The sequence below is a fragment of the Vanellus vanellus genome, assembly GCF_965231255.1.
Source record: "Vanellus vanellus genome assembly, chromosome: 4".
NCBI lineage: Eukaryota > Metazoa > Chordata > Aves > Charadriiformes > Charadriidae > Vanellus > Vanellus vanellus.
In genome coordinates, this window is record NC_138909.1 from 69,343,640 (window position 1) to 69,371,636 (window position 27,997).

The 27,997-nt window shown below is 36.7% G+C and overlaps 1 protein-coding gene across 1 annotated transcript; it reads left to right on the forward strand.

Moving 5' to 3' along the window:
- Positions 1-1,585: 1,585 nt before the first annotated feature.
- N4BP2 (NEDD4 binding protein 2) lies at positions 1,586-27,997 on the forward strand. The gene is made up of 16 exons (XM_082482020.1): positions 1,586-1,918; positions 3,771-5,001; positions 5,807-5,931; positions 7,093-7,181; positions 8,960-9,036; positions 10,784-10,939; positions 12,103-14,426; positions 15,837-15,922; positions 16,636-16,678; positions 17,715-17,959; positions 19,380-19,498; positions 20,858-20,996; positions 21,097-21,282; positions 23,546-23,714; positions 25,534-25,657; positions 26,531-27,997. The coding sequence occupies exons 1-16, from the start codon at positions 1,702-1,704 to the stop codon at positions 26,574-26,576; spliced, it is 5,376 nt and encodes a 1,791-aa protein (XP_082338146.1). The 5' UTR covers positions 1,586-1,701; the 3' UTR covers positions 26,577-27,997.

A 27,997-nucleotide genomic window follows, 5' to 3' on the forward strand; every position in this document is an offset into this window, starting at 1 on the left:
TGTTTTGCTTGAATATGTTTTCTTGACAGTAAAGAATGGTGTAAAGATGGCTAATCAGAGAGGTGAACCAAAAAAAGTGTAGTGAAAAAACCAGTTGCAATTGTCCCCACTCAGTCTGAGTAACTAGCATGTTCTACTGTCGTTTCTCCTTTATTTTTGGAAGTCTGGCTCTTCCTTTTCCTGTGTATTGTTTTCCTTGTCATGCATCTCAGACTTCCTTGACCTCTTCATTGTTTCAGATATCCGTCTCATTTGTCTACCTAATGTCCATATACATGTGGTAGAAACTCCTGGGATCCTGGAGTTGTCTGTTTTTCTTACATTCCCAAGTCACAGACATTTATGTAACAGTCCACCTTCTTCTCTTGGTTGCTGGAAGAGATTGCTAAAGAATAATGGGGAAGTGCTGTCCAAATCTGGCACTAATCTGACATCATCATTTGTGTGCCAGTGATCTAGGGAGGAAAGGACTAAATGAACTTGGAAGTGCTGCCATTGATTTATCTGCACATGTTGAATTGGTCATCACTGGCAAAACAATCTTTGTATAGAAACAAGTATTTTATGGCCTAATCGGTAACTGTTATCACTAAATAGTGACTCTTTGTTGTGATTAAATTAAGATTTTCAGCATTACCAAGATTTGCTAGTTTTCTGAATAATAATTTGTAAAAATCATGTATTAGTTTATTATGAGCATCACTAGAACACAACAGAGCTTTGATGTTATTTGATATAAAGAAAAAAGTGAGTTCATGCCATATTCTTTCCTTTTCTGTGCAAGATTAATGCAGTAATTGCAGTTATTATAGATGCCATAACATTTTAACATAAAGGCTTTATGGCAGAATTGTGGGGGGTGGACAGAAGCCTCTTCTTGCTTTATGGCTTATAGAGCTGTAAAATGTTTTTAACAATTTAAAAAAAATCCACACAGGCTGAGGTTGGAAGGCATTTCTGTATGTCATTTGGTTTTGACACAACTGCTCAAGCAGGGTCACCTGAAGCAGGCTGCTCAGGGCCATGTTTGGTCAGGTTTTGAGAGTTTGTATGGGTGGAGAATCCACAGCCTGTCTGGGCAACCTATGCCACTTTTTGAACATTGAAGAACCCCAACTGTTTACTTGTAAAAAGTCAAGGCTGGGGGGAAAAGTTATGAAAGGACTTCTGGAAGATTTGGAGAGGTCTGTTGTGTTTTCCAGTACTTTTGCAACAAGAGCAAAATTTGTGAGTTCTAACAGTATATAAGCATTCCATTATGTTAACTGGTTAACTGTAGGTGTTAGCAGAGGAATACTTGTGAACTGGCTGCCTTGCATTGCTTCCTTTACTCTTCTGGATTTTTCTTTTAAACTCCATTTCGTTTGTTCTCTCTCCCAGACGCAGATTCAATAACTAGTTAGTTGGAAAATAAGGCTGCTATTTAGTTGTCAGCTATTTGAAAAGAAGAAAGGCAGCCTTCTAGAAAATGCTTTCCTGGATGCTTATGTATTTTCTTTGATCTTTTAGCTATCTAAATAGGAGACATGGAAATGTGACTGTGTATTTTATTAACATTTCTCTGTTCTCTTTTTCCCAGGTCTGCTATTTCTGTTACGTGTATCCCAGTTACGAGAGGTTTTTTGTGATTTCTGAACTTGGTGCTGTCAGCCTCATGTGAAGAAACTAAACCAAAAACCAAGCTGATTTTTAGAAAATAAAATGCCACGGAGAAGGAAAACTGGTGGGAGTCCTTCTCGGAAGAATGGCAATTCTGACAGAACTGCTATTGGTGTATCCCAAGGGAACCCAGGACACTCAGTGTCACAAACATTGCATAGTGTCAATAAGGAAGAGCTCTTCAACTGCATGTCAGAGATGTTTTCTGACCTAGATCCTAGTGTGGTTTATATGGTTCTGTCTGAATGTGATTTTAAAGGTAAATAATTTACAGTTGGCATTACAGTTTTGTTCCATATGCAGACAGCTCTTAACTAGGGCGACTCCAGAAAAGTCGGTGTGGGTGTTGCAAGTGTATTTGTGAGTTTAGTTTTTAATGAGTAGGTGAGTCATAATATTTTGAAATTTTATAGCTCTTTCCATGCAAGATTCTCCAAGTTTGACAACGTTTCTGTGAGGCTGGTAATTTGCAGTAGCAGTGTTCTCCATAAATGGAGGAACAGTTTAAGTGGCTTGTTCTGTGACACAGAGCAGGCGGTGGTAGAGTTGTGAGGAGAATCTGTTTTTTCCAATTAGTTTCTGTGCCATATCTGCTAGATGCATGAACTGTTTCTGCAGGAAGGGTATTTTATGTTGTAGATCACAATTTTTTAAGACAATGGTACACAGTATGTGGTTCTGGCAGTGTTTGCTTTTTCTTAAATACTTGAATTGAGATTTTGCTTTACTTTCTATTTTGCACTGTCATCTCGTCATCTCCACTGAGGATTATCTTTTGCTGGATAAATTCTGTTTGTCATGTTGAATTCCCTGTAGCCTTGCTTGGACTGTGTTTCTTTCCCTGTGTTCTGCCAAGCTACATACCCACATCTCCTGGCAGACTGTTTTCATGTCTGTGCCCAGTCATTCCCATGGTTTTGTGGTTTTGAAATTCTTCTATATACAGGTTCATTCACTAATAATAAAAATAATGGATGAGATGCTGGATAGCAACATCTGAGGGGTTATTTAGCAGGAGAATAAAAGTCATATATGGAGCATTTTAATCAATCTGTATTTGTAGGATCAGGTATGATTAGCTGAGATTTTTCTAACCCTATTCGCAAAGAAGGCAAGAGTTTGGCATTTTTTGATATGTATGAAAGCTGGGTAGCCATTGAAAGAACTGCTTTTATTGCTGGTTTTACCTTACTTAAATTGTGTGGAGTTTGTAACTTGTGTGTTTGTTGCTATGATTGTTATTCCTTTTAAAATTGAAATTGATGGAGTTACTGATTCATGCTTTGAACTCTTAATAAGATTTACCTTTATCAAAATAGCAGATTTGTCTAGAAGCTTATTGGAGAATTCAGTAAAAATGCTAAGTTCATTATTGTGATGTACTATTAACAATAGTTTAAAAATTGAAAGATTAGCATCTTTTCATGTGAGTAATGAGTTGCTCTCATATAGTAGAGAAGATTTTATTTAACATGTTTGCAGAAAGAGTTACACTTCAATGGACTTGGACTTTTTGCTACACTGTCTTTCAGGAAAACAAGCTTAGCTTTAGAGCTCAGATGATACTTGTGCTAGGTTTTCATTTTATTCATGTTGATCACAGGCAACTTATACTCCATTTAGTGGCTTTACAAAGAATTAATGCAGATACTGGATTTTTCAGACTATATTAGGTATGACATTTTCAACTGAGCCTAGCCATAATGAACATATTTTGTGTGCTTTTGTCTTCAGTCCTCAGTAGCGTCTTTCAGTTCGTTTTACACTGTTTTGACTAAATGAGATAGGTTAGAAGTAAGTATCCACTTAAATACCCAGTTCTGATTTTTTCCAGTGAAAATGAATAATTTTTAGACACTATTTCCTTAGTAATTTTTGTGCTAATTCAGTTGTTATTTTGCAATATGTCTGTATTGAGTTCTGCCTTTACCTTTAATGAGAAACAGATCAAGGGAGTTGCAGAGGGTGTGTTTAAAAGATGAATTGGTGAACTGTCTTTCGGTTGTCTCTTTGGTTGTGATAAATACTCCTTCAAGTAAAAAAATTGCATTCACATCAGCTTGTGTTTGTTCAGCTGACCATGCTTTATTCTCTTTACTTTTATTCAACAGTAGAAAATGCTATGGATTATCTGCTAGAGCTGTCCACCCACGCCAAAGGAGTAGCATCTTCAAAAACCTTGGGTTTTGATTCAGTAGCATCATCAGTAGCTCTTGTTAATCAGCAAAGATCTATTGCAGATGAAAGAATGGGGGAAAGTACTGCAGAACAAAGTAATTCTGAAGAAAAAAAAGAAAAGGTGCTATCACCTGATGTGCAGCTGACTGAAGAACTGGATTCCTTGATAGAAAATGCCTTTCAGAGATACAGCTCAAGTGATGAATTGCCTAATTCTGCAAATGACCAAATACTACATAAGCACTCTGTGGGACACGATGGCTTTAATGAATTTCCTGAGTGGGAAAAATCTGATTCAGCTTGCGATGTCCTACTTTTTCCACAGCAAACAGGGACGAATAATAAGGTTTTAGAAAATTTCTGCTGTTCTCAGCCACCAGTGAGTCAGCTGAGCATCCAGACAAGCTCACCAGCTGCATCAGACACTTTTGCAGAAATCTTGGAAGATTCTGATTTCTCAGAAATACACGTTCAACATGATGTAGCTGCAGAAGTCTGTAAACAATCTAACGGAGAAATATCATGTGGAAATTCTGAACAGACACAAGATACTGTTTTGTGTCAAAAGAGTGTGACTGCTCCTTCTGGTGAGTCCTCCCAAAGACCTCTGGAACTTGGAGTAGCTGTTACTGGAAATCCTAATTCAGGGTGCCTGGAACAGCATGAAGAGGTAGTGACTGTGTTTAACAGCCCCCAGAGCACTCGTCTTCCAGAGGCCTACATCTCTCTTGAAACATCCAGTTTCAAAACACCAAAACCTACAGATTTTCAGCAAACTCAGCAGGGTTATAACTTAAGTTGTTCTACACCATCCTGTCAACCTCAACAACACTGGAATCTCATGGCTCCTGTGTTTTATCCATCCAGTGGAAGTCACAGCTTTGTAACTCCTGTGGCTGTCAGTCCAGGGCAGTGGAGACCTGTTTCAGACTATAGGACTTCGGAAAAAGGACTTTTTTTTCCCTCTCCAGTGGTTTCAAATGCCTGGGATAGCAACCCTTCTCTGAAGGTATGGGGAAATCAAGATAGAAACTCAAAATTGAACCTCTCGCAAGCACAACAGCCACCTGTTTGTCACATGATGAAAAAAAAGATGCACCTTATAGGTCAAGTACTTGTTCTTCTCAGAGGTGTTCCAGGATCAGGAAAATCATATTTGGCAAGGTAGAACATCTATATTGTGAGCTTCTAAAAGAACTTGCTTAATTGTGTCTAGGATTTAGTGCAGGCAGAGATAATTTTCTGACATTTTTAAATAGGTATGCTAATTACCAGCTACATGGTACATGCAGCAAGATGAGTAACGCTAATTGCAGAGAGCCGAGTTGCTTGCAGCTCCTTGACCTGTAGTGGAAATTGAAATAGGAGGGGTTAGTTTTAACTTCTGTCACTGGCCTAAGGAGCTTATGTCAACAGTGGGTCATTGCAGTAGTATTAGGTTTGCTGTGTTCTTCCAGTTCCTGTTCGTTTTGTGTGTTTCCTTCCAATAATGTGGATGGAAGTATGCCAGCTCTTTATAGGCAGAAATTCCCCTGTTGGAATTCTTTTGTGTGAGTTGTACATGTGGAACTTCTTGGGTTGCATTCTTGATTTCTCTTCTGACTCTCCAAATGCCTAGATTAAGCTTAGACTCCTTTGGCTGGCACTTGAAATGCTTGGTGCAATTAAGACTGTATATGTATTTGTCAGCGTGAAGTACGTCACTAGATGCAGATGGAAAAATACCTCCCTTGTTGTTTTGAAATGAGACTTGTAGGGAACTTCTGTCAGCTCTTTCCCCTAGATATCCTCAGCCTTTGGAAATAGAGGGAAATTATTATAGATCATCTTTCCCTTACCTAAATTTGCTGCTTCCATTCCAAATAATCTTGGTTTTGTGCAAGAGACTAAATACCTATGTGTATGGCAGCAGGTATCGGGGCTAGGGAGGAGAAGGAGAAAAAGCTATTGACTTCTTGATCTTTCACAGGACTTTGCTTGAGGATAACCCAGGCGGAATCATTCTTAGTACTGATGATTACTTTCATAAACATGGACAATACCATTATGATCCTGATTGCTTAGGGGAAGCACATGACTGGAACAGGAAACGAGGTGAGAAATAAGGGATTAGCTTGCTTGTTTACAGTTCAATACTTGTGTGCCGTTTAAAAAGCTGCCTGTCTTGTAATGCCTGTGTCACAGGACAAGCATTTATCCCATCACAGAAGTCTTTTTTAATATGTGTGAGGAAAAAGAATATGAGCACAAACTCAGAAGTCATCTGTCCATTGTGTGTTTTGCAATTAAAAATGCCAGTGTCTTTGTCAAAAGATTGTTTTGTCCTCAGATTTCACCATGGTATGTATTTTGGGTTGTGTTCCGTTTCTGGAGTGGTAATCGGTACCATCTCCCTGAAATATTTCTTCTGAGATAAGCCATTATATATACATATGCAATAAGTAATGAGGATGATGATACAAATAACGCTTACACAGATATTTTTCTGCTCTTATTATTTTTTCTCTTGAGCACTAAATTCTTGGCAAACTTAAAACAAAATTATAAGAGCATGACAGAATGAATTATTTTTCTCCATAATTGGTGTATTTTTTGATAGTGGCTCTCGCTTAGCTCGCCATAGAACAACTCTTTAAACTTTTATTTGCTAAATTTGATCCATGATCACTTTTCTACTATCAAATTTCTAATCAGTGGAGAAATGGGTTAATAAGAAATGTGTGATTCAACAATAACTTTTATTGTTCAGACACTACAAAACATGGTGCTGTATCTCAAAGCTAGTGATTCTAAACATTTAATTACTGGGTATTGAATTACAATAATTCTTTTGATCTTTCATATTTTATACAGTTTACAGAGTGGACTAATCTTAAGACTGTTATAAAGCCAAGAATTTTGTATGCAACAAAGAAGTCCACTTTAAGGTGATCATGTAGATTTCTGTAGTTTGATTAGTCATCTTGGTGTGTTTTACATCTACATTTTCATTCCTTGATCATCATACATATGTTAATTCAAAAGAATAATGCCATATCTCAGTAGCTTGACATGTGAGGGGGGGATTTCTAAAATAAAAGAGGGCCCTGAAACAGATCAAGCTGTGGCAAGAGTTCTTTACACAGTGGTTAATCATTATGGATTATCAACTGAAAAAAATATTACAAATATAGGGAATTAGTATAAATGTTACATGTCCACCCTATTATAACAAAATTAACTAATCACATTCCCTTGTACACATGTGTCTTTCAGCCAAAGAAGCGTTTGAAATGAGAATCTCTCCTATAATAATAGACAACACAAACATACAAGCATGGGAGATGAAGCCTTATGTTACTTTGGTTAGTATTGCAATTTGATTGATGGGAAAAGGGATTATTGACCAGTATGGCAACAACATATGTTTTAAAATAAAATTGTCTTTCTCAGCCTAGCTGTTATTCCACAAGATGTCTGGAGTCAAAGAAAAGTGTTACACGGAATCGTATTACTCAGTGTCATATTCTGTGCACATCTGAGTATTGACCTGGCCTAGTTTCCAAGTGACTAAGCCAAGTGCTTTGCACTTGGGAGCAAAAATAAATATTGTTGAGGAAACTGAATTTCGTTCCACTTTTATATGATCAGTAAAATTCTAAGCTACTTCTAAAATACAATCAGCACTAACTAATGAGTGATGCTTGATGCTCGATGAAACTTGAAAACTCAGTCTCAGTTTCATCCTAAATATGACCTAGAGGCAGATACCAGCTGACAAGTTGGAGGGCTAGAGTTATCAAATGTTGCTAGCTTGCTTGAAGTTATGCAGATTTAGTTTGCAGTTATGCAATAATTTTTATTAAAGTGATGTAATAAAAATAATGCACCTGCACTATTTTATGTTAGTAGTGCAGTGCTTTTATTTAGTGACTAAAAGGATCAGCTTTTTTTAGTACTACGTTTAACTTCAAAAGTTATCTTTAATGCTTTAAATAACTCTGAGAACTCTTATAGATTTCTCATACTCCAGTTTTCTGGAGCTTCTTACCTTTTTGCTTAATCGATTCTAAATGGGCATCAGCACTTTTAGACTCTAGCTCTTATTTTGCTGTTGATCATTTGTCATTTTGGTTGGTAGTTTTAATGTTTTTTTTTATTATTCTTATGGACCTGCATTATTTAATAAAATTGGTTCTGATTAACAAATAATATATTGGAAGAAATATTGTAAAGTAGATCTGGGATATCTCGTACCATGGTATAGAAGCACATCAGAGTGTAGTACGTAGAACTGACTGCTTTTGGGCAGATACTCTACATATGCTGCATGTGGTAATAGATTAGTGAATGGTGGGACTTAATGCAGATAATTTTTATTCATAAAAGTTTTATTTTATTATCCTTGAATTTATTAACAATTGTCAGATTAACAGTTCTTTCATTTAAAAAAAAATGTCTTGATTTTGCTGTATATCGAAATAAAGATACAAAAAAAGTTCTTCCAGGAAGTGCAGGGTTTAGTAAGATGGTAAGAATTTTTTTTGAAAACAGGAATGAGGAGAAACGTCACAGTTGCTCACAGTGTTTCCTCTGATCAGAATTTGGGCTTCTTTTCTGTCATGATGAGACTAGACCGTATAAGGACCATTTACTTGCAGCATGCTCAAGTTTCTCATATAGCAGGAAGGCTGCCCAGAATAGCTGTGCTAATGTAACTGAATTGCTTGTTTTGGAACTGACTTGCATCTGGTCAGCTCTGAATGTAAGCAGTGAGCTTTTCTCTGTCTTGGAGAGGCTGTGTAGACGTAAGCATATTATACCTGGAAAGCGGAGTTGTTCTGCAATCTTGGCTTAGAAGCCAAACATTTAAAGGGGTGATGTAAAATAGTGATTTTTTTTTTTTCTGTGATCATGGCACACATTTAATTTTGCAGTAAGAGATGCATATACATGTTTTTAAAAATCTCCATTTATATAATCAGAAGTGAAACACTGAACAAAAGTATGTTATTCCAAATGTTTAACTGTTTTAAAAAAATACAAAAAAATATCTTTAAAGAAGCAGGCTATATGTGTGCTTTTTCATAGAAATAAGAAATGGGTAACGTGGCTTGTTATGTTTTATACCTGTTTTATTCAGGCTCAGCAGTTCAAATACAAAGTCGTGTTCCGAGAACCAGACACTTGGTGGAAGTTTAAACCAAAAGAACTTGAAAGGTAAGAATGTAAAGGAAAACTTCATATTAGATTGTATATCTTTCATAGTCTATGAACTATGATTTTTAAAAAGGTATCGCTTAGTACAGTGGCTGGTGAAGTAGCAAGATGTTAGTCAAGGTTTTTGAGTAATAAGTAGCTTTTTAATATTTTTTCTTACAATGTTTACATTTGTGAGATTTTATATGTATTAAGATTCTTTTCCTGTCACTTTATTCTAATTACATACAAAAGATACTATTAGCAGTAGATATTACGTAATGTTTTTACGATTGCAGTTCTTTGGTGTTTAAGGTACAGTGACTGCTCCTTTCTGTTCCTGAAGTTGCAAAAATTATGTCAGGTTGGGGCTGGTTTTGCATCCAGCTGGTCTGTTGCCTTACTTCAAATGTTTCTGATGTCTCTGGGTTTAAGGCAATCAGCACCTCGTGGCCTGAGAGGGACAAACCCCTGTGCATCACCATTGTTGTTTACCTCTTCTTTAGCAGGACCTTCTGCACAGTCATAGAGCCATTACTCAGAGCCAAAATAGGCAAGGCCTATGTAAACCCTATGTCAGTGAATAATAAGGTAGCCAAAAAATTGGCTGGGTGACAGGTTCAAAGGGTATGATCAGTGGTGCAAAGTCCAAGAAGAGGCTGATGTGCCTCTAGGTTGAATACTAGGGCCACTACTATTTAATGACCTTTTTATGACTTGGATGTTGGGACAGAGTGAGCTCTCTGCAGATTTGCAGATGATACCGAATTGAGCAAGAGTAGTTTGTTCAGCCTTTAGAAGAGAACGTTAAGGAAGGATACTATTGTTATCTTCAGCTACCTTTTGGGAGGTTATAGAGAAGACTTCTGAGAATGGTGCAGGGATAGGACGAAACAAACATAAGCAAGTTGGAACTTTGGAAATTTTGATTACATAAAGGAAAAAACCCCAAAACTTACTTTAGGGGTGGTCAGGCCCTGAAAGGGTTTGCCCAGCGAGCTTGTAGACTTTCAGTCATTGGGGATATTCAAAATTTGACAAGACAAAGCTCTGGGCAACCTGATCTAGCTGTACCTCCTCTGAGTAGGAGGTTGGACTGTCTGACCTCCAGAGGTCCCTTTCGATGTAAGTTATTTTATGATTTAATAATATCTGTTGTCATCTGGATTTGCATGCTTCTTCTGTACCTTCAGTTTCTGTTTTGCCGTCCTTGGCAGGATTCACTTGTTCTAGGTGGAACTGCTGCAGAGCATATTGCTAGTTGGTGTTTAACAGAGTCAGTGACAATTTCTAACCAAAGGGTGTCCAAAATAATAAGTGAATAGGTTTTCCTCAAGGCTCAAGGAGTTCTTAGTTTAGCAAAACCAGAGAAGGAAGACTGAATTCAGAAATCTTCCATACCCAGTTTAATATCCTACATCACTGTTAGGATTTGATATGGTGTGTTTCTGATACTTATTTGAAGAAGATGCATTATTGGTACAGTTTTAGATTTTTAGTATTAAGCAAAACATCTTATTGCAGAACAGGGCCACCAGGTGGGGTGGAGAACTCAAATGGAGCAGCGATTTTTCTGAGATACCCTGTTTGGAATGCCTTAGTGCACTGATAGAGAAAGAATTGCTTTTTCACAGCTTTTGCCCTGGCCCCCTGAATTCTCTGGTTAGTCTTGCTGTAAACTTATTATCATTAAATTAAATTATTCTTTTCTCTCATTGTAGTGTACAAATCTGAAATGTTTCTTTTTCAATTTTTTTTTTATTTGTAGGCGAAACATTCATGGTGTATCTAAAGAAAAGATCAAAAGAATGTTGGAACGGTATGAACGCTGCCTTACTGTTAGTTCAGTACTGGATTCTTCAGTCCCAGACAAATCGGAAGCTGCTGGCTGGAGTGAAGATCCTTGGCAGGAGGAAAGCCATGGGTTAGATTGTTTTACTAGCTTTGTAGTCTCAAATAAAAGGCTAAAAATTTAAACTTCATAGCAATGGAACATGGATAATGCTGTTGAACATTGAATGCATTAAAAAATGGTTAAATAATAAAAGGTAATACACTACATAGTTTTCTTAGTTTTTAAGAATTTCAGGATTCCTAGAAATGAATAGTCAAGGGATCTGGTCAACTTTCCGGTGCTTTTGGAAAACCTCCCAGTATGGCTGTGTGTTACTTTTCAATAAGCCAATCTTGATTGACTTTCTCTTATCTTAGAAATGTGTTGTTGGATGTATGTTGTAGATACAAAACACTTGAAATCTATAAAATGTTTTTCAGAAGAATGTAGTACCAGATATGAGCAAACTACTATTTCTGTGTCTGTATGTTGGTATTGGATGATGTCTTTGTGGTAGTAGGTGGATCCTTTGTGCAGTAGTAACAAGTACTCTTGAGTGTATTTAATCTAGACTTGTCTAGATTTATGTTGGTTGTATACATGACTATTTTGTAGTGATTAATCTGAATAATGCTGTATATGCATTATAATAATGCAGAGGAAATCAGATTTTATTGTAGTTATTATTTCATTTGGATTTTGCATGCTTAATGTATTTGAAATGAAGGGGCACTGCTAATTAATGGAATGTAGTTGACTGTGAAAAATGGTGTGACAAGAAACGGCATAACCTCTCCTAGTTAACTTTTAGACTTATTTTAGCATTGAGCTATCAGGAGAGACCAACAGTCATTAAATAAAAGCATGTTTACCAGGTTTGCTGATCTGAAGGAGGAAATGTCTGGCAGCAGAGTGCTTTCAGTACATAACTGAGTGCTGGGAATGAGGGAAGATAGAGTTCAGAGAAAGTATTCTTAGCCCCATGCTGAAGTAAAAAAGGGATACTTACCAAGGAAAGTTCTGCTATTCTTAGCTCCTTCTTTTTTATAAAGCAGTGTTGAGATTAGGGCTAAGTTGTCATAAATTTGTTTTCCTCTCACTGGAGTTCTCCAGCTGGATGATTAGTGTCCTAAAAGGTGGTTTCTGGTCTGTGATTTGAAAATATTAAGTAGCCAAGCCAAAATTTAAAACATGGACAAGTGCTTAAAAAAGGTTTGAAATGGGTTTACCTTTCATTCCAATTTGTCTTCCAGAAAGAGAGAGGCACATGCTGATGTAAAGGAAGAAAAATCTTTTGCTTCTGATGTGGAACCTCTTGAATTAGCTGAAGATGATAAAACTTTTCCCAGTACTTCTCTAACATTAGAAAGTAACCATGATCCTGAACATTTTCAGACAGAGGAAAAAGAAATGAAAAATAACTCAGTGGAACATGATTCTGAGAACAGCACTGTTCAAGATAACTTGGATGTTTATTTATCAGATTGTGTAGAAAAAGAAGTGCCCTTGGAGAAAAAAGAAGAAAAGGGTGAAAAAAATACTGAAACAGAAATGGATGAACTTGATGTGACCACAACTGAAGAGACTGTGTGCTTGCATACAGGGGAGGTTGAGGAACACCGTGATAACGACATTTGTAAAGTTCAAACTGAAGTTGAGCAATCTGGTGAAATATGTACCGAACCAAAATCAACACAAAGTAGTAACACAGTAGAACCAAGCAGTTCAGCTTTTGACATGTCAGGAAAACCAGAACTACTAAACTTTGTAGGTGACTGGCCTGTAGAACAAACAATGGGACAAAGAGTCAAAAGAGCCAGAAGACTAGAAAAATCTTCTTTGAAGAGCGATAGGGAAGGTAAAACTCCCAGTCAGCAGCATCCTGGGTTAGGTGAAGAGCAAGCAGGACTGTGTGGGACCTGTACTGTTGAAAAAGGACACAAGGAAGAAAATCTAGCCTCTAGCTGTTCCTCTGTTAGTTCAGATAAAGTTACACCAGAATTACAAATAATAGGACATTGGCCTGTCTCAGGCTCATTAGAACAGAGACAACAAAGGTCAAGGAGAATGAGAAAGACAAGTCTAAATCAGTCCGATGAAGGTAGAAATACTGAACAGGAAGTTAATAGAAATGCTCTTGAGACTGTAGATGTGCTTCGTGGGACACCTGTAAACAATGCAGAGCAACCGGATACAAAGAGTTTGCATGTGCACCAACCTGAAACAGTGGCTAGTGAAACGGTAGGTGAGAAAAAACCCCAGCAAAATAAGAGAATGAGGAAACATCACAAATTAGCCCTCACTTTTACAAACAATAATTTGCCCCATCCCAAAGAAGAGGAACACCTGTCTATGCTTAACACAGCAGAAGAGAAATATGACACATGCTCATGTAGACAAAAAAGTAGCCATTCACAGACTGAATCACAGGATTTTGCTCTCCTGTGGAGATTAGAAAAGAACATGCTTTTTCCTGAGACTACCAAAGTATTGCATGGCAGACTAGACGGCTTCAAACCCAAAGATGTAGATAATGCCTCAGATTCTCAGGAAAAAATACCCTATCGAGTTATGTATGATAAAAGTACATTTGTGGAAGAAAGTGAACTTATCAATATTGATGAGTCTGAGAAGCTAAATATGCTGTGTAAGCTCTTTGAGTCTGTTTCATATGAAGCGCTGAAAGATCTGTATGAAAGATGTAACAAAGACATAGACTGGGCCACAGGTCTGCTGTTAGACTCTGATGAAAAGTTATGCAAAGATGTCGATACTGAATGCTTTCAAGTAAGAGAAGCTGAGCCAGTTGTTGCAGACCTTGATTTCAAGGCAAGTACAAACTATAGTGAGAATCTCAAAGACTGCGAACAAACACTGCAAATAATTGGGGCTAGTGATATCTCTGAGCCTTCAGGGGACAAGAACTCACCACTCAGCATTGCAGAAAGTAGGGCTACCAAGGCAACTGGGACAGATGCTGCTGTGTCTGACTTGTTGACTGTTACCTCATTGAACGATTTGGTGCAACTGAAAAATTCTGGAGATGCAGCCCCTAGAATTGATGCAGGCAGCTCAGCAGCAGGTATCGTTGAGCAATCCGATTCAGGAAAGCAGGAGGTAGAGTCTGAGAGTCCTGTTGAAGAAACTATAAATAAGCCATCAGTTTCACAACTTGATGCAGGTTTATGTGTGCCCATGGCTTTGCCTCGTGGTCCTAACACAACTTCCACCAATTTGAAATTTGAACTCAATAACAAAAGTGACAGTAACCCTTCAGAAAGCAATGCAGAGAATTCCAAAGTGACTGCTTCGTTACTGGAAATGGATCATGCACCTCTGATGGGTTCTAGGAGTGATAAAGAACTGGAGACAGATAAAGAAACCCAGGGGAGTTCCAGGGAGAAATGTGGTAAAGAAGAAATTTCGACTCCAAGCGAGGATGAAACTAAAGCCAAGATACAAAACCCTATACCAGTATCACGCGCAGCCTTCAATATAGATTGCCTAGAACTAACATTACCTCCTGAACTGGCACTCCAATTGAAAGAAATATTTGGGCCTGTTGGCATTGAGGCAGGTATGAAAATAATTATATCCATACTTTTATGAAAAAATTCAGTTTGGGTAAGAAAACCTTTCTTTCTTTGTGCTTTTTTGCTTCGTACTTGATTTTTAGGGAACGGATTTGCACAATTCTTTGTGATACTGTTGGTTGTTGTTGTTAATCTAAAAATGGAACTGAACTAAGTGTGGCAAAAAAATACAAATGCAGTAGTGCTACCTTCTGCCTTTGTCTTTTTGTATATGTGCGTACTTTAAAAGCGTAAGACAATATATTGGCTTATTTGCATTTTGAGCAACAGGCCTTTGAGCCTACATTCAGACTCTGAAGGAATATTAAGATGATGATGATGATGTAAATTATGGCTGGTTAGGAAAAAAGAAAGAAAAAAAGCTTTAGGCACCAGTAAAATTGGGGAAGGAGAAGATGAATGGTTTAGCGAGAAGATAAAGTGTGGCTATACTTCAAAGATGAAAACAGACCAGTTTGCTGAGACATTATGATGAAGGAAGCTGTAAGCAGCTGAACATGCATCACGAAAGTTAAAGACTGATAGAAAAAGGAAGAAAAGAAAACACAATGAATATATAGCTTGTTTGTTTTCTTTTTTCTTTTTTTTCCCCTTTGTTCTCTTTTCTGCTGAAGATTACTTGATGTGAAAATCTGGATACCTGATTTATTGGTGGGTTTGACTGCTGGCCTCTTCGCTTTCCATGTCTTCCTCCTCCTCAAAAAAAAAAAGTTTGGTTTTGATAGCAGAAAGGTGTTTTATTGTGTGTGGAATACACACACAATACTGCCTTTTTATTTGATACATGTGTGCTTCTTGCCCTTTTATTTTTGAAAGGGTGAGAAATAATATCAGAAAGATCTTTTAGGGAAAAGATGTATCATGATGATACCATGATAGTTCCTGCTGTTTCTTTTAGAGTTAGAGGGGATACTTGGAATTTGCTTCTCTGAGCTTGTGTGGTGGAAAGGAGAGATGTGACTGCTTTTGGGCAGTGGCGAGTATGTTGTCACATAAAAGCATTTGCCTGTGGAATAGGGGGAATCACAGTTTCAAGAATGAAACTCTGCTTGTAAATTAACGGTGGCTTTGTTCTGCTAGTTCTAGAAGGTTCTGGAAAAAAGGAGAAAAATGTAGTTGTTTGGGTAGTCATATTTCAACAAGATACAATTAATGTTAACTTGTTTTTTCCTACCCTTTCTGAGTTTTTGAATATAAGATAATGAATTCTGTGTGGAATGCTTTTTTCTTTTTTTTTTTTTCCCCACTTGGCAGTTGCTGAAGTTTTTTTCAGGCGTAACAGTTTGTGCAGAATCTCCAGAATTCAAATTAATAAGTCTGGGCTACTGTACTTTAATTGCTTAGACAAGTTCTTATAGAATGCTTTAATGAATATATTTTCTTCCTTCCATAAGGATCACTAACTGTTGAGGATTGTGTGGTTCACATTGATCTGAATTTGGCAAGAGTGATTCATGAAAAATGGAAAGAATCTATTCTGGTTAGTAGATTTCTTGCTTGTGATATGCATACTTGTGCTTTGTCAGACCATTTGTCTCCTTATGTGTTGGTCGAAATGTGTAAAATAGAAGTATCTTTGCGAGAACAATGATAAAATGCAATAGTAGTTTGTAAAATATGTGCCGTGTATCAGCATGTCATAATCATCAGAGCTGTTGAAAGACAATTCAAGAGATGAAGAAACTGCATGTCATGAGTGCCTCATCATTAAACCAAGATTCTTAAAAAAAGAAGGATCATAATGCACAATTTTACTACAAGATTGATCAAAAATTCCACTGGCCAAAAGTCATTGCTGTCTTTTTGATGTGTAAGACTTCTTTTATGAATAATTATGTATACAAAATATCTCTATGTACATTAGTTCAGAAGAGTCCTCTAACCTCTGTTCATAGCCTAATGAAACTCAGAACACCTTTTGGGAAAATTTTTGTTTGGTTTATTTAATTGAGGTTATAAAGTCTTAGCAGTGAGGCATGTTCCTCTGGTTTGATGTGTTTTCAGAAAGATAGTTCTAGCTTTTAAACTTCACATTGTAATTATTATTCTTAAATATATTTCTTTTAAAATATCCGATCTTTGATAAATATGTGAGACATTATTTTTGAAGCTAGTTTACTTAGAAGCTAACACTTGCGAAGTTTCACTGCAAAATTTATAGGTTACATTCATGGTTTTACTATTTTTATTTAGGAGCGTCAGAGGAGAGATGAATCATGTAAGTTGTCTGCAGAAGGTATGTTCTATATTCCTTTTAATTGTAAAAATACTTAATTCTCTTTAATTATTTGAAACTTCAGTAAGGTTGCAAATATTCTGTCTGTTGAAAAATGATGTATTCATTTATTAAGCTAAGCTTTTATTTATTTGCCTTTGTTCTATTTACCATTTTCTTATGGAGGTGTGGAGGAAAAATAAGAATAAGTTAATTATAAGCAGGATCACTAGTCCCAGGTAGGTGCAGGCAAAAAGCTTATAATTTTGTGTACTTCATAGATCTTAAAGAGAAGCTCTGGCTGGATCAGGCAGCTGTTTGGTAGGACTTCTGTAATCTCTGTGGTAAGAAAAGGTGCGGCTAGAGAATTACTGGCAGAATAAAATTTCTGCTGGTGAGGGAAGGAGGTCAGGAATACAACTTAATGCGTTGTTGTCAGAGGAAGTGATTGTAGCAGGAGGATATATGTCCTTGTTCAAAAAGTGTTAAAATTTCTGGCAATCTAGTTTTCATTCACCTCCCAGAAGAAACGTCCCTCTACAGCAGAACCCCACTACTCTTGCATGGGACCTGGATGAAGACTTGGGGTGCACTGTGGGTGCAAGCTCTTCTCTCGAATTACCAAACAGTGCTGTTAGCGTTAACTCGTGGAAGTGTAAAACCAGATTCTTAAGCATCTGTCCTTAAGTTGTAGAGGAAAGGCAGGTATACATGTAAAAATGAGTCGATAATTCTTCTATGAAAGCGAACAAACCTCCCCAATTAACTTACATGCAAGGTAGTTTACAGCTCTGAGGTATGTCTTGGCAATTGAAAATTTGGTGAGAGAATCTGATGGTTTTGCTTTTGTTTTACAAAATAGATAAAGATGATCTGACCGTCTTTGGAAAATAGAAGTGAGAAAAGTGAAGACAATGTGTTGTTTTCTGTTTTAGCATGAATAATACTGTTTTAACAAACCACAAACTATCTAGGTTGAAAAACTTATTTATACAAGCAAAGCCAAAATAATTGAGCTAATAATTGTTTTGTCACCTCATTTTTATTGCTTTTGAAGGTTCTACTGTGATTCAACAAATAGATACAGATGACTCAGAAATGCTGTTATCTGAGAATGCAGATGGTAAAATAGAGAAGAAAAAAATGGGCTGGGTTTCAGGCTCATCTAATGACATACAGACTAAAAAACCAGCAACATCAGATGTTTTTCCTTTTATGGATCACTGGAACGCTCAGATTCAGAAAGTTTCTCTCCGACAAATAATTTCCGAAGAAATAGCTATGCAGCAGAAACAAGACCTGGTATGGATAGCACCAGCTTTTTATGCAGTTTAAATTTGTTGCTATTAATGAAGCAGAACGTGTCTTATCTGGTGACTCATCTTTGTGGTGCTGATTACAGCCTGCATTCTTGAGACAAATGTCTGCCAGTTAGTATTGTTGATTATTGTGATACAGGAGTTTGCTTGTGGTAGATGTTTATTTGAAAAATATAAATCTCATTTAAAAGAAAATATTTCGATTGTTTCACAAACAGATCATGGTGCCTTTCACTATACAGGTTAGTGTTTCTGTTTGGTTGAATTTTTTTTGATTGCTCACCTAAAACTGAAGATCAGTCTGATTTCACACACTTTTTTATTGGGAAAGTGATATCAAAAAAGTTTTTAATTCGCTCTATGCCTTGTTTGTTTAGAAATGGATTGAATTGATTTTAATTTTTTTTTTTTGTAAGGAGAACCCACAACATTCCTAACAGATGAGACATTAAAAGAAGTATGTGAGGTTAATCTCAAACAGGTTTCTGTACCTTCTCGTCAGAAAACAGTAATCCAAAAAAATTTTTTTTTATCAATTCTGTACCTTCCACACAGTTAGCATACCCTCTGGTTGGCGTGTGCATAATGCTGCCCTCTACTGCCCGGCAGTTGCTTTGAACAGGCATTTTTATTTGTAATTGTCATTCATAAGTAGCTGTCTTAAAAAAGAGGAACTTTGTTTCTGTTGGTATAGAAAGTTGGATGGATTAGCCTGTACTTTGAAAGAATGGCTCGTGGATGCTTTCTTTGAACTGCATGCATGTGGCTTACTGATAATGACTGTGATGTCCACAGCTTTATTTTCAGTTTGTGTCATAGAGCTTGACTTTGTTTTGACCATTTTTTTTTTTTTTTTTTTTAAATTGAGTCCTGGAATGATCGGTCTGATTTATTCTGGGCTGTAATTATGTTTTGGTCTCAGCATGACTTCACAAATATGAATATTTGTTACAGTACAGCTTTACATACAACAAAACAAAATTGTTTATGCTGTTTAATAATAAAATGTTGTTTCAACCCTAGGCCCTCAATATAAAGTAGAGAGGTGGACTTTGCACAAGCTTAGCATTGGACTAGATAGACTAGCAGGGAATGCATTCCCAAACTTAAGTTCCTTCTAAAAAATCCTCATTTTGCTTTGTCCAAGTTACAAGGGAGCTCTAGCTGAGTCACTTCAAAAGGCTGCAGAGTACTGCAGTGGTGTATAACACAACTCACCTGTCCCTGCTTTAGTCTCATCAAATCAGTGTGGCAGGCTGATATTGGCATGTTGTCATTGCTGTGAGTGCATACCTACTGAGTAGATATTTTTTTAAATCTTAACAAATAACAGTAAAGTTGGATTGGCTTTTATTTTATTCTAATCAAGAACTTGTAATATTTTTCCTTTGTCTTCTGGGTAGAATCGTGTTCCTTCTATGGCTAGAAAAGACTGTGCTGCTAAACTAAAGGAGAAGCAACTTTTTGAGATGTTTCCAACTATTAATCAGAATTTCTTAATGGATGTCTTCAGGGACAACAAGTAAGAAATCTTTAAAGTTCTTTGTAAAAATGGTACTCGGTTACACTCTAGTGCACAGTTACTGTCTTAAATATTTAAGAGTTAAGATACTGCTAAAGAATGGCTTTTTCCAAACCAGCACACTTTTTGTAGATCTAAATAGAGGCAAAACAACCTTGTCTGACAAGCAAGAAGGGCAGAAAAAGTCTGTGTGTAGACTTGTTTCTTTTTTTTTTTGGGAGTAGACAGTTTTGCTCATTGGGAGAAGAATGTCTCTGGCTACTGACCTCTGACTGTCATTGGACCTGAGTATTTGCTCTAGAGCTGAGGCTTAAATCAAGTGGGAGAAATTAGTGGGGGTGGTAATAGTGGGTTCACATAAAATAGCATCCACCCAAGAGGAAAACTACCATCACCTGCTGTTAGCTGTGAGTACTTTCCTGGTTACTACAGCAGCTCAGAAGGAATGAGCCATCTCTCCATCTCTTCCTGCTGACATTCTCTTTCTCTTTTCTGCGTTATATTTATGGAGTATGTGGCTACCTTCTTTAATCCGAGTTCCTGAGAACTGAACTTTTTTTCAAGAGAAACTTCTTTTTTCATCCTTGGCCCATTGAACGTCTGTCTCTACATATGAGTTTGCATGCCTACTTGTCGGCCTTTCTGCTTGTCTAGGTTGTTATCAAAACCTTTCCTTGTGGGATATTTAAATTCTTCATCTGTCTCTATAGCTCAAACATTTCACCATCCCTTGGTTTTTGCATTCTAAATTCTCTTCATAGTGTTGCCTTTCCCAAAATCTATCTTTACTTTTGATCAGTCTTCCTCTTGTCTGCTTACTGAACAGCAAGAAGACTAAAGAAGAAAGAGGGCTTATTAGAAATCTGATGGCAACTGATGGTCCTATTCCTATTTCATTAAATTTAATAACAAAGCTTGACTGGAAATACAAGGATTTTCCTGCATAATGGTTTCAGAAAACTGAGCTAGTTTTAAACTAGTTTATACTGTCTAACCCTGACCAGAGAAGATTTAAGATGAAGTAACTTATCCAGCCCAAAAAGCAGTGTGTACTTCTAAACCTAATGTCTGTTTGATTAAGGTAGGATGCAATTTACTTTAGTATTTCATTGTCCTTTTAGTATTCAAGTGCCCCTCAATTATGTTTCAGTCAACCAAGACTGCATGTGTGTTGATGCCAGTAATGCAGTACAGTGAGTCTGCAAACTTTTCTGTAATAAGGTAGAAAATTACATTCAATGCTTTATTTCCACTGTCATTTACTTTTGTAACAATATCAAGATTTGTAATACGCATTTTAATAAATGTAGCAGTTATTAACATATTTGTAAAGTCACAGATTTTACTTATCCTTTACAGCTACTCTTTAGAACAAACTGAACAGTTTCTGAACTGTGTTCTGGAGGCAGATCCTGTAAAAACAGTTATAGCTCAAGAAGGTGTTCAGCAAAATGAAATTGTTTCTTCCTACAGTGCTGCAAAGAACCGGGAGAAGAAGGTATTTTTTTTTTTTTTTTTAAACAGTAGTTACAAACATCCAAAGCTATGTTAATGAAAACACTCTACAATGTATACTTCAACACTGCAAATTCCTACAGGCAAAAAAAAGTAAGGAAGAGGATGATCCTTTGAATGAAATATTTCAAGAATTTGAGTATCCACAATACGATGATTTAAGAGCAGAAGCTTTTTGTCACCAGCAAAAGAGACAGGAATGTTTGAAAAAGGCTGGGGAGGCCTATCGCATGGGTATGAAGCCTGTGGCAGCATTTTATGCACATCAGGTAAATGTAAATATTGTGGGTTTTGCTGGAATTTAGAGAGGTGCTTAAATACTGAATTGGAAGTGATAAGAAAAACACTGTGCCTACTAGAGTTGATAAATTTGCTCAATTACTGTTCCCTGTGTAGGTGTTATATTGAGAATCACCTTACAAGTAAACTCTCTTTCACTAGTAATGACACTGCTATAGGAAACTAATGTAACCAGATTCAGTGTGAGACATCATGAAAGATGACGTTTAGTGCTTAGTCACACATGCTCATTTTCTCATAGATTCCACTCTCACATCCACATACTTGTAAGCACCAAGATTAGTGTCCGTGTGGTCTGGCCAGGTTCACTCATGTGACGTGGACTACAGCAAACATCAATTTTGGAATCCTCCGTACGTCCCTTGGGTTCCTCTTAACTGATGATGAACTGGTTTTAGACATATCTTTTCTACTTTTGATGAGTCAGATATGTATTAAGATGTGATCTTTTGCCTCATAATCTTGTTTGCTTCATCCTCCATAAATCTTGGGCAAGATTTCTGCCTGCTGTCTTTGCTTCCTTATTCTGACTATGGCTACAGTCTGTCTTGGGTTGGGATAAACATGGTGTGGTATGTCATGCTTTTTGCCATCCGTCTGGTTTTGGAGTGTAGATCTGTTGCTGATCAGTCTTGTGTGCTATGGCCTTGGAGCACAGTCTTGATTCAAGCACACTTCTGGGTAGGTACTAGTTGGTTACTGTTGATCATTGTTGTTGATCATGTTCCTGATTATAAGTTCAGTTGTTCTTGTAACTGTTCCTGTATGTTGGTTTCTTGGTGCCTTCATGAGACGTTTCCATTCACACTTAATTCAGACCATCTTAAAAGTTCTGTTACAAATATCTTCAAAGGCTGTAGCTTTTCCCTGATCTAATAGCATATAAAAAATTCAGTAAGAATTCACATTATAGAAGCATTTAATTCTAAACTATGAATTGCATTATGACAGAACAAAAATGTAATAATGAATCACTTGAATTTGCTTATTATCTTAAAGCTTTCATGCAATTGGTATATTGTATTACTCTAAATGTTTAGATTGTTACTGTGCGTGTAGGAAATACTGATTATTAGCCTTTATAATGAACTCTCTATGTTCTTAGTTTATACATTCTTGAAGTTTGGAGAGATTCTGAACAAAGGTTTGCATCATTTTAAATAGAAATGTAATTTCAAGTCCTATCTTACTTTTGTTCTTAGCTGTAATGACAAGTACAATCTGGAAATTTATTACATACTTTCTTTTAGATAATAAAAAGGCAAAAATAAGCTGCCTTTATTAATGAAAAATACTTTATGCTTGGTGGCCTTAGCCTATCTTGGGAATCCTCTGCAAGTGAGAGTTACTGGGCTGGTGTCTCTGGTTTGACACTAATGCACTTCAGATGATCCATTTTAAGAAAGGATAAGACAGTCTGTCACTTCTGTTCTCTTGAGCCCTTGTCAGTCCAATACCTGGAGTTAAGTTTTCCATTCCTTTTCAGACAGTGCCTACAGACCTTCACAGATGTAATTTGTTGCTTCAGCCTCTCAGATATTAACACTGCAAGGTTCACAGGGAAATAGTTGGTAGTTGTTCACTGTGTAATGTGAATAACCCTAATTCCAATAGAGACTGTATTGAGCTTGTCAGTCATAAAAGATCTGTCAAAAATATTAGGAGAGATAATAAGCAACTATTTGAAAAAAAAAAAAAAGGGGGGGGGGGGGGGGGGAGAAAAAAGTATTTGCTCTTGGATTGCCCGATTTTTTTAGGGAAAGTGTTCAGAAGAATTAACCTCAGCTACAACACTCAGTATGTTTTTCCTGGGCTGTTGGGCAGTTTCTCTGACATTGTTTCATTAATTTTTTCATAAAATACTTTGAGAAAGTAATAATCTATTGTTAGGATAACAAATCTGAAAATCAGCACGGAGTGTAACTTTTTTGCTCATGTAAAGACCTTATGGTGTTGTGCCTTTTCTGGCTTTTTTTCTTTCTTGTAAGGCTTTTGTTGTAATTTTTTCTTTGTGCCTGCTTTGAGTAGTTTCTTAAGAACAGATTTCATGAAACCTCCTCGTGAGTAGGTCTCACTGAGCCTCTTCCAGAAGTTCTGTTGTGATTATAAATTTTACTGCTTCAAACTGTGAGCTAAAAGCACCCTGCCAGTACTGTCATTTTGTACCCAGCGACCAGTGTGGAGCTTAAATTATGTCTCAGTGTGTAATAGTTGCTGTGCTTATGAATAAAGGGTCGTCTTCATGACCAGAAGATGAAAGAAGCCAACCATGCTGCTGCTGTGCAAATTTTTGAGAAAGTAAATACTTCCTTGCTGCCTATGAATGTGTTGGATCTGCATGGTCTCCACGTGGATGAAGCTGTGAATCATTTGTCCAGAGTGCTGCAGGAAAAAAGTGAAGGTAGGAATAAGCTTAACGGTTCCTGCCACCTAAAAGTTATTCTCCTCATTTTCTACTAATAAATCATGATATATGGCAATATCAGAGGGAATGAATGTAATGTAATAACATGTAAAACCAATCAGCTTTTGTGTTCTTTTATTTTCAGAGTTCCCCCATGGAGTTGTTTTTCTTTGACATGGCGATGATTCTTTTTGCTCTCTGTTTTGTCCTGTCCTGTCTCGTCCGTGCTCCCCCATACCCCATGCTTCTTTGTACATCTTAATTTTCCTTCTATTTTATCCTTTACTTTTATTTTTTTATTGAAGATTTGATCTATCCTTCCTGGCATTTTTAACAGAGGTGGTAACACAGACATTTGTGGTCATGTTTGTATTGCTTTGTCAGAACTATGTTACTTTTTTAATCTTTAAAGAAAAATCGTTACGTTGGAATTCTAACCACAATGATTATATTTTCTTCAACTTTTACATGAAAGTGTGTGATTTGAGCTATCTTTCAGTAACTTCCATATCGATTTGTCAGCAGGACCTCTTGAGATCAGAATATTGCTGCTTCCATAAATGTCGTTTTGTGCAGTTTTGCTTGAGGGCTTGTTTTTTCTCCCAGTGGAGTGTTGGAGTACTTTATGAATGTTCTTGCTGTAAAAAGATACATTTTCTGCATTATTAGTTTACCCTATAAAATTAAGCACACTGGGAATGCTTTTATAAGAAATATTTCTTATGCAAGGTACTACTGCACAAACCTAATTTTTTGAAACAGCTAGTCCACACAGTAGAAACAAGTGTTCAGTGGGGCCTTAGGTAATCCTTTTCTTTCAATATACATCAGAGATAACTTAATTGCATTGTCTTGTGCTATTCCTAAAATGACGTTTGTATACTTTAAGCTGTAACCTAATGCTTTTTAGATCTAAATTTCCTGAGCTGCACAGGAATGATGGTAGTGGCTATCTGTTCAGCCCATTCACCTAAATCTAAAAATGTTCATCTCAGTATGCACACATGGGAAGGGATCAATACCAGGCACGAAGTGCTGGCAGAATTATCAGTAAACTAATATGAACCTCAAATAAAGTTAAGTGAGAGAGAGAGAGGGTAGTTGAGGAAAGATGTTGTGTGAACTGATAATCCTGAATTGGCAAAACTTGGCTTGTTGTGACAATCTACTGCAATTCATATTTTTCTTCTTTTTCAAGCTCTTCATCAATTTAGGTTGCTGTGATCTCTGCTAGAAGAGCAATTTTTTTTGTCATCAGGGCTAGATGCCCTAATAAAGCTCATGTGATGTGTTGATCTGTTGATTCACAGGCTCCAACATAGAAGTTAGTCCAAATAAGTGTGACTTAAATGTCAAAAACTGTGTGGATTTATATTTTCCTCCTTCTTCCTTTCTTTTATTCACGTGAATTTAAGATAAAATGTGAAACAATAGATAGGTGTCACTTCAAAATTATCTAAATCACACCCACTTCTTTTAATTTTGCGATTTTAATTTACATAAAAGGATGTAAATTCCAATTGAAGATTAAATGATAGAAACAGTACTGGTGCTATGAAACTAGAACAATTTTTGATGATCGCAACATGCATACTGCAAGCAATCCAGATTTTAAAAGCTCGCCTATATTTTTTCAGAATACCTCTCTCGTACAAGGGGAAAAATGGCTACGTTTATGTGAAAGATACATAGTTAGCATGGGAAAGCAAAGTTCTAAATCGCTAGTGAGCATTTTCAGAGGAATGGATGGAAAAGTTATACTGAGTGCCAAGTCTCTGTTGAGGGAAATTAACCGTTACAATCCCTGCTGTTACAGAGTACCAGCAGACTGGTGGTAAACCATATCTCTGTGTTATCACGGGAAGAGGAAGCCATAGTCAGGGAGGAGTTGCTCGCATCAGACCAGCAGCTATCAGATACCTCACAAGCCACAACTTCAGGTGAGTTTAGATTTTTGTTACTGATACATTTTTTTTTTTCTTAACCCACATTTAACTAACTGAAAGTTGAAGTTAGTTTTAGACTACTGTTAAACTACTAAACAGATTAAGGCAGGTCTCCTGTTTCAGATTAAAGTAGATCTGCTGCTTCATAAATCCAGTGCAATGGTGTGACACAAAACCATGTTATAGAGGGCACCTATTACATGTTAGATCCTTTCCTCTGCGGTAAATGAAAACACTATGAATTAAACTTATCTAACATAGTCTAATTGCGTATTTCCATTCAAGGTTGCTAGGTTTACTGCAAAAAAGTTTTTTTAATCCTGCTTTTTATAGGTCTCCAATACCTGCTTTAGTGCTCAGCTTCTTATGTGGGACAGAAATTTAGCAGGTCTGGGCTGGCATCAGTGTTTGCTGCTTTTTCTTTACAGCACTGTATGAAGGTGACTGTGAACATGGGACTCAGAAATAGCAAAGGCTTCCCTTCCCATTTCCTTCTTACTTTCTACAGAAGGCAAGGGAGAAAATCTGTTTTGAAAGAAGAGGGAATGAAAAGGGAGCAGGAAAAGAGGGGCAGAACGAACATAACCAAGAATATTGGGCAGTTTTGTGTTTTTTTTTTTTTGTTTTTTTTTTTTTTTTTTAAGTCTTCCTCTTATTTCTTGCTGTTTCCAGCTCTTCACTTCTCCAGACCCTGTAAAATCCTCCTTCACTGTCACATCCAGAGGACATGATGCTGATTTTCTGACTCTCACAAGCACACATACTCAACTGAGAGCCTTATCACTTTCCATATGTTTGATGAGGGTTGAAAGAGATGGCATTGCACATAGCTTTCATGTTGAAGCTTCCTCTTTCCTTGTTTCACAGGTTCACAGAAATAAAACCAGGCTGCCTGAAAGTCATGCTGAATTGAAGGGTTGTCAAGAAGAGAAGAAGAATATAGAAACTGAGGTGTTGGATTACAGCTAAAAACTTTTTGAACATCTGCAATAGTATTTTGTAATCTGTTTTAAAGGACGATATTTTATTAGAAATGGTCTCAATTTACAGCACGTGGTTTTGTCAGTATGTTTCCAAGAAAATTTTTTGTGTGGAATGGATCCTTTTTTGAACCTGCAAAAAGAAGATATGGGATCTGAAGTCTCAGAATTGTATATTAAGAATTTTGCTGAGCACTATATGATGTTTTAAAGGGAAATTAAGGTACAATTTTTAAATATAACTGTCTTCTCAGTATACCCAGTCTATGTCTTTTGACCCTCACACATTTTAATTGCTGTGGATTCTGTGCTTTTAAAATGTAATACTTTGTACGAAGTTATTTTGTGATTCAGAACTTTGCGCTCAACCCTTCAGAAGAGCACAGTGGAGGTGGGAACACAGCAACTATTGATATTCCAAATCCAGTTACAGCTGAGTGCTAAATATCTCCAAGTTTCTTCAAAAGTCTGAGTAGTCTTTTTTAGTGGTTGTTTTGTGATGGGTTGACCAGTTCTATTGTCCTTATTGCATTCTAAACTTCTCATGATATTGATGGAAGTTGTATATAAAGGACTGTGCGTTAAGACCAGAGGTGTGCTTGGTAATTTTGCAGACTTACTGTGATCTATTAAACTGAAAAATACAACGCTGTAGTTCAATCTCTACTTATACATAGCTAATACTGTAATTCTGCAGGAAATGCCCATACTTTTTTCAACATCTACTGGATTAATAGTATTTCTTGCTGTTTAAATGGAGCAAAGTGAGTACCGTTTCACTTTACAGGTGTCTAATAGTGATGTGTCTTCATTCTGTCTGTATTAAATTTGGTGATGTCCTTGTAGAAAATATGATTCTCTGTGAGACATTTTAAATGTATTTTTAACATCAAAGTGAATGCTTATACTACAGCAGTAATTGCCTAACTGGAAAGTCTGAGAGTGCGAAAGTTACTCTGTTGTTGGTGGTGTTGCATCAGCATCTAGAAATACCTGTGTAAAGAAAGCCAAAACAACAACAAAAAACCCCAAACACCCCCTTGTCCCCCCCCAATTAAATATAAACATCTGTACTTTGGCAAGTGTTTCCAGTAAGCAATCAGAACATTTTTTTAATAGAAATATCTTCTAGAATGCTTTGCTACTTTTATTTACATCTTTGCCTCTTGAAAGGCATACAAATTTTTGTTGTAAGGCTTTTTCAGAACAGGTATGAGTTCTGTATTTGGGATAATATTAATAGGTTAAGGATTAATGGGAGAGATTTTTTCTTTCATTTTGCAGGAAATTTTACCCAAGAAATACATGCACATAGAATTTGTGTGAATCCATGTGTGTGTGCAAGTTCTGCCGT

What these genes read in the sequence shown, in the direction of transcription:
- N4BP2 (XM_082482020.1), top strand. Translation starts at nt 1,702, where the DNA reads ATGCCACGGAGAAGGAAAACTGGTGGGAGTCCTTCTCGGAAGAATGGC. An exon ending in TGACTGGAACAGGAAACGAG is followed by an intron (nt 5,932 to 7,092) that starts GTGAGAAATAAG and finishes TGTGTCTTTCAG; the next exon opens with CCAAAGAAGCGTTTGAAATG. An exon ending in AAACCAAAAGAACTTGAAAG is followed by an intron (nt 9,037 to 10,783) that starts GTAAGAATGTAA and finishes TTTTATTTGTAG; the next exon opens with GCGAAACATTCATGGTGTAT.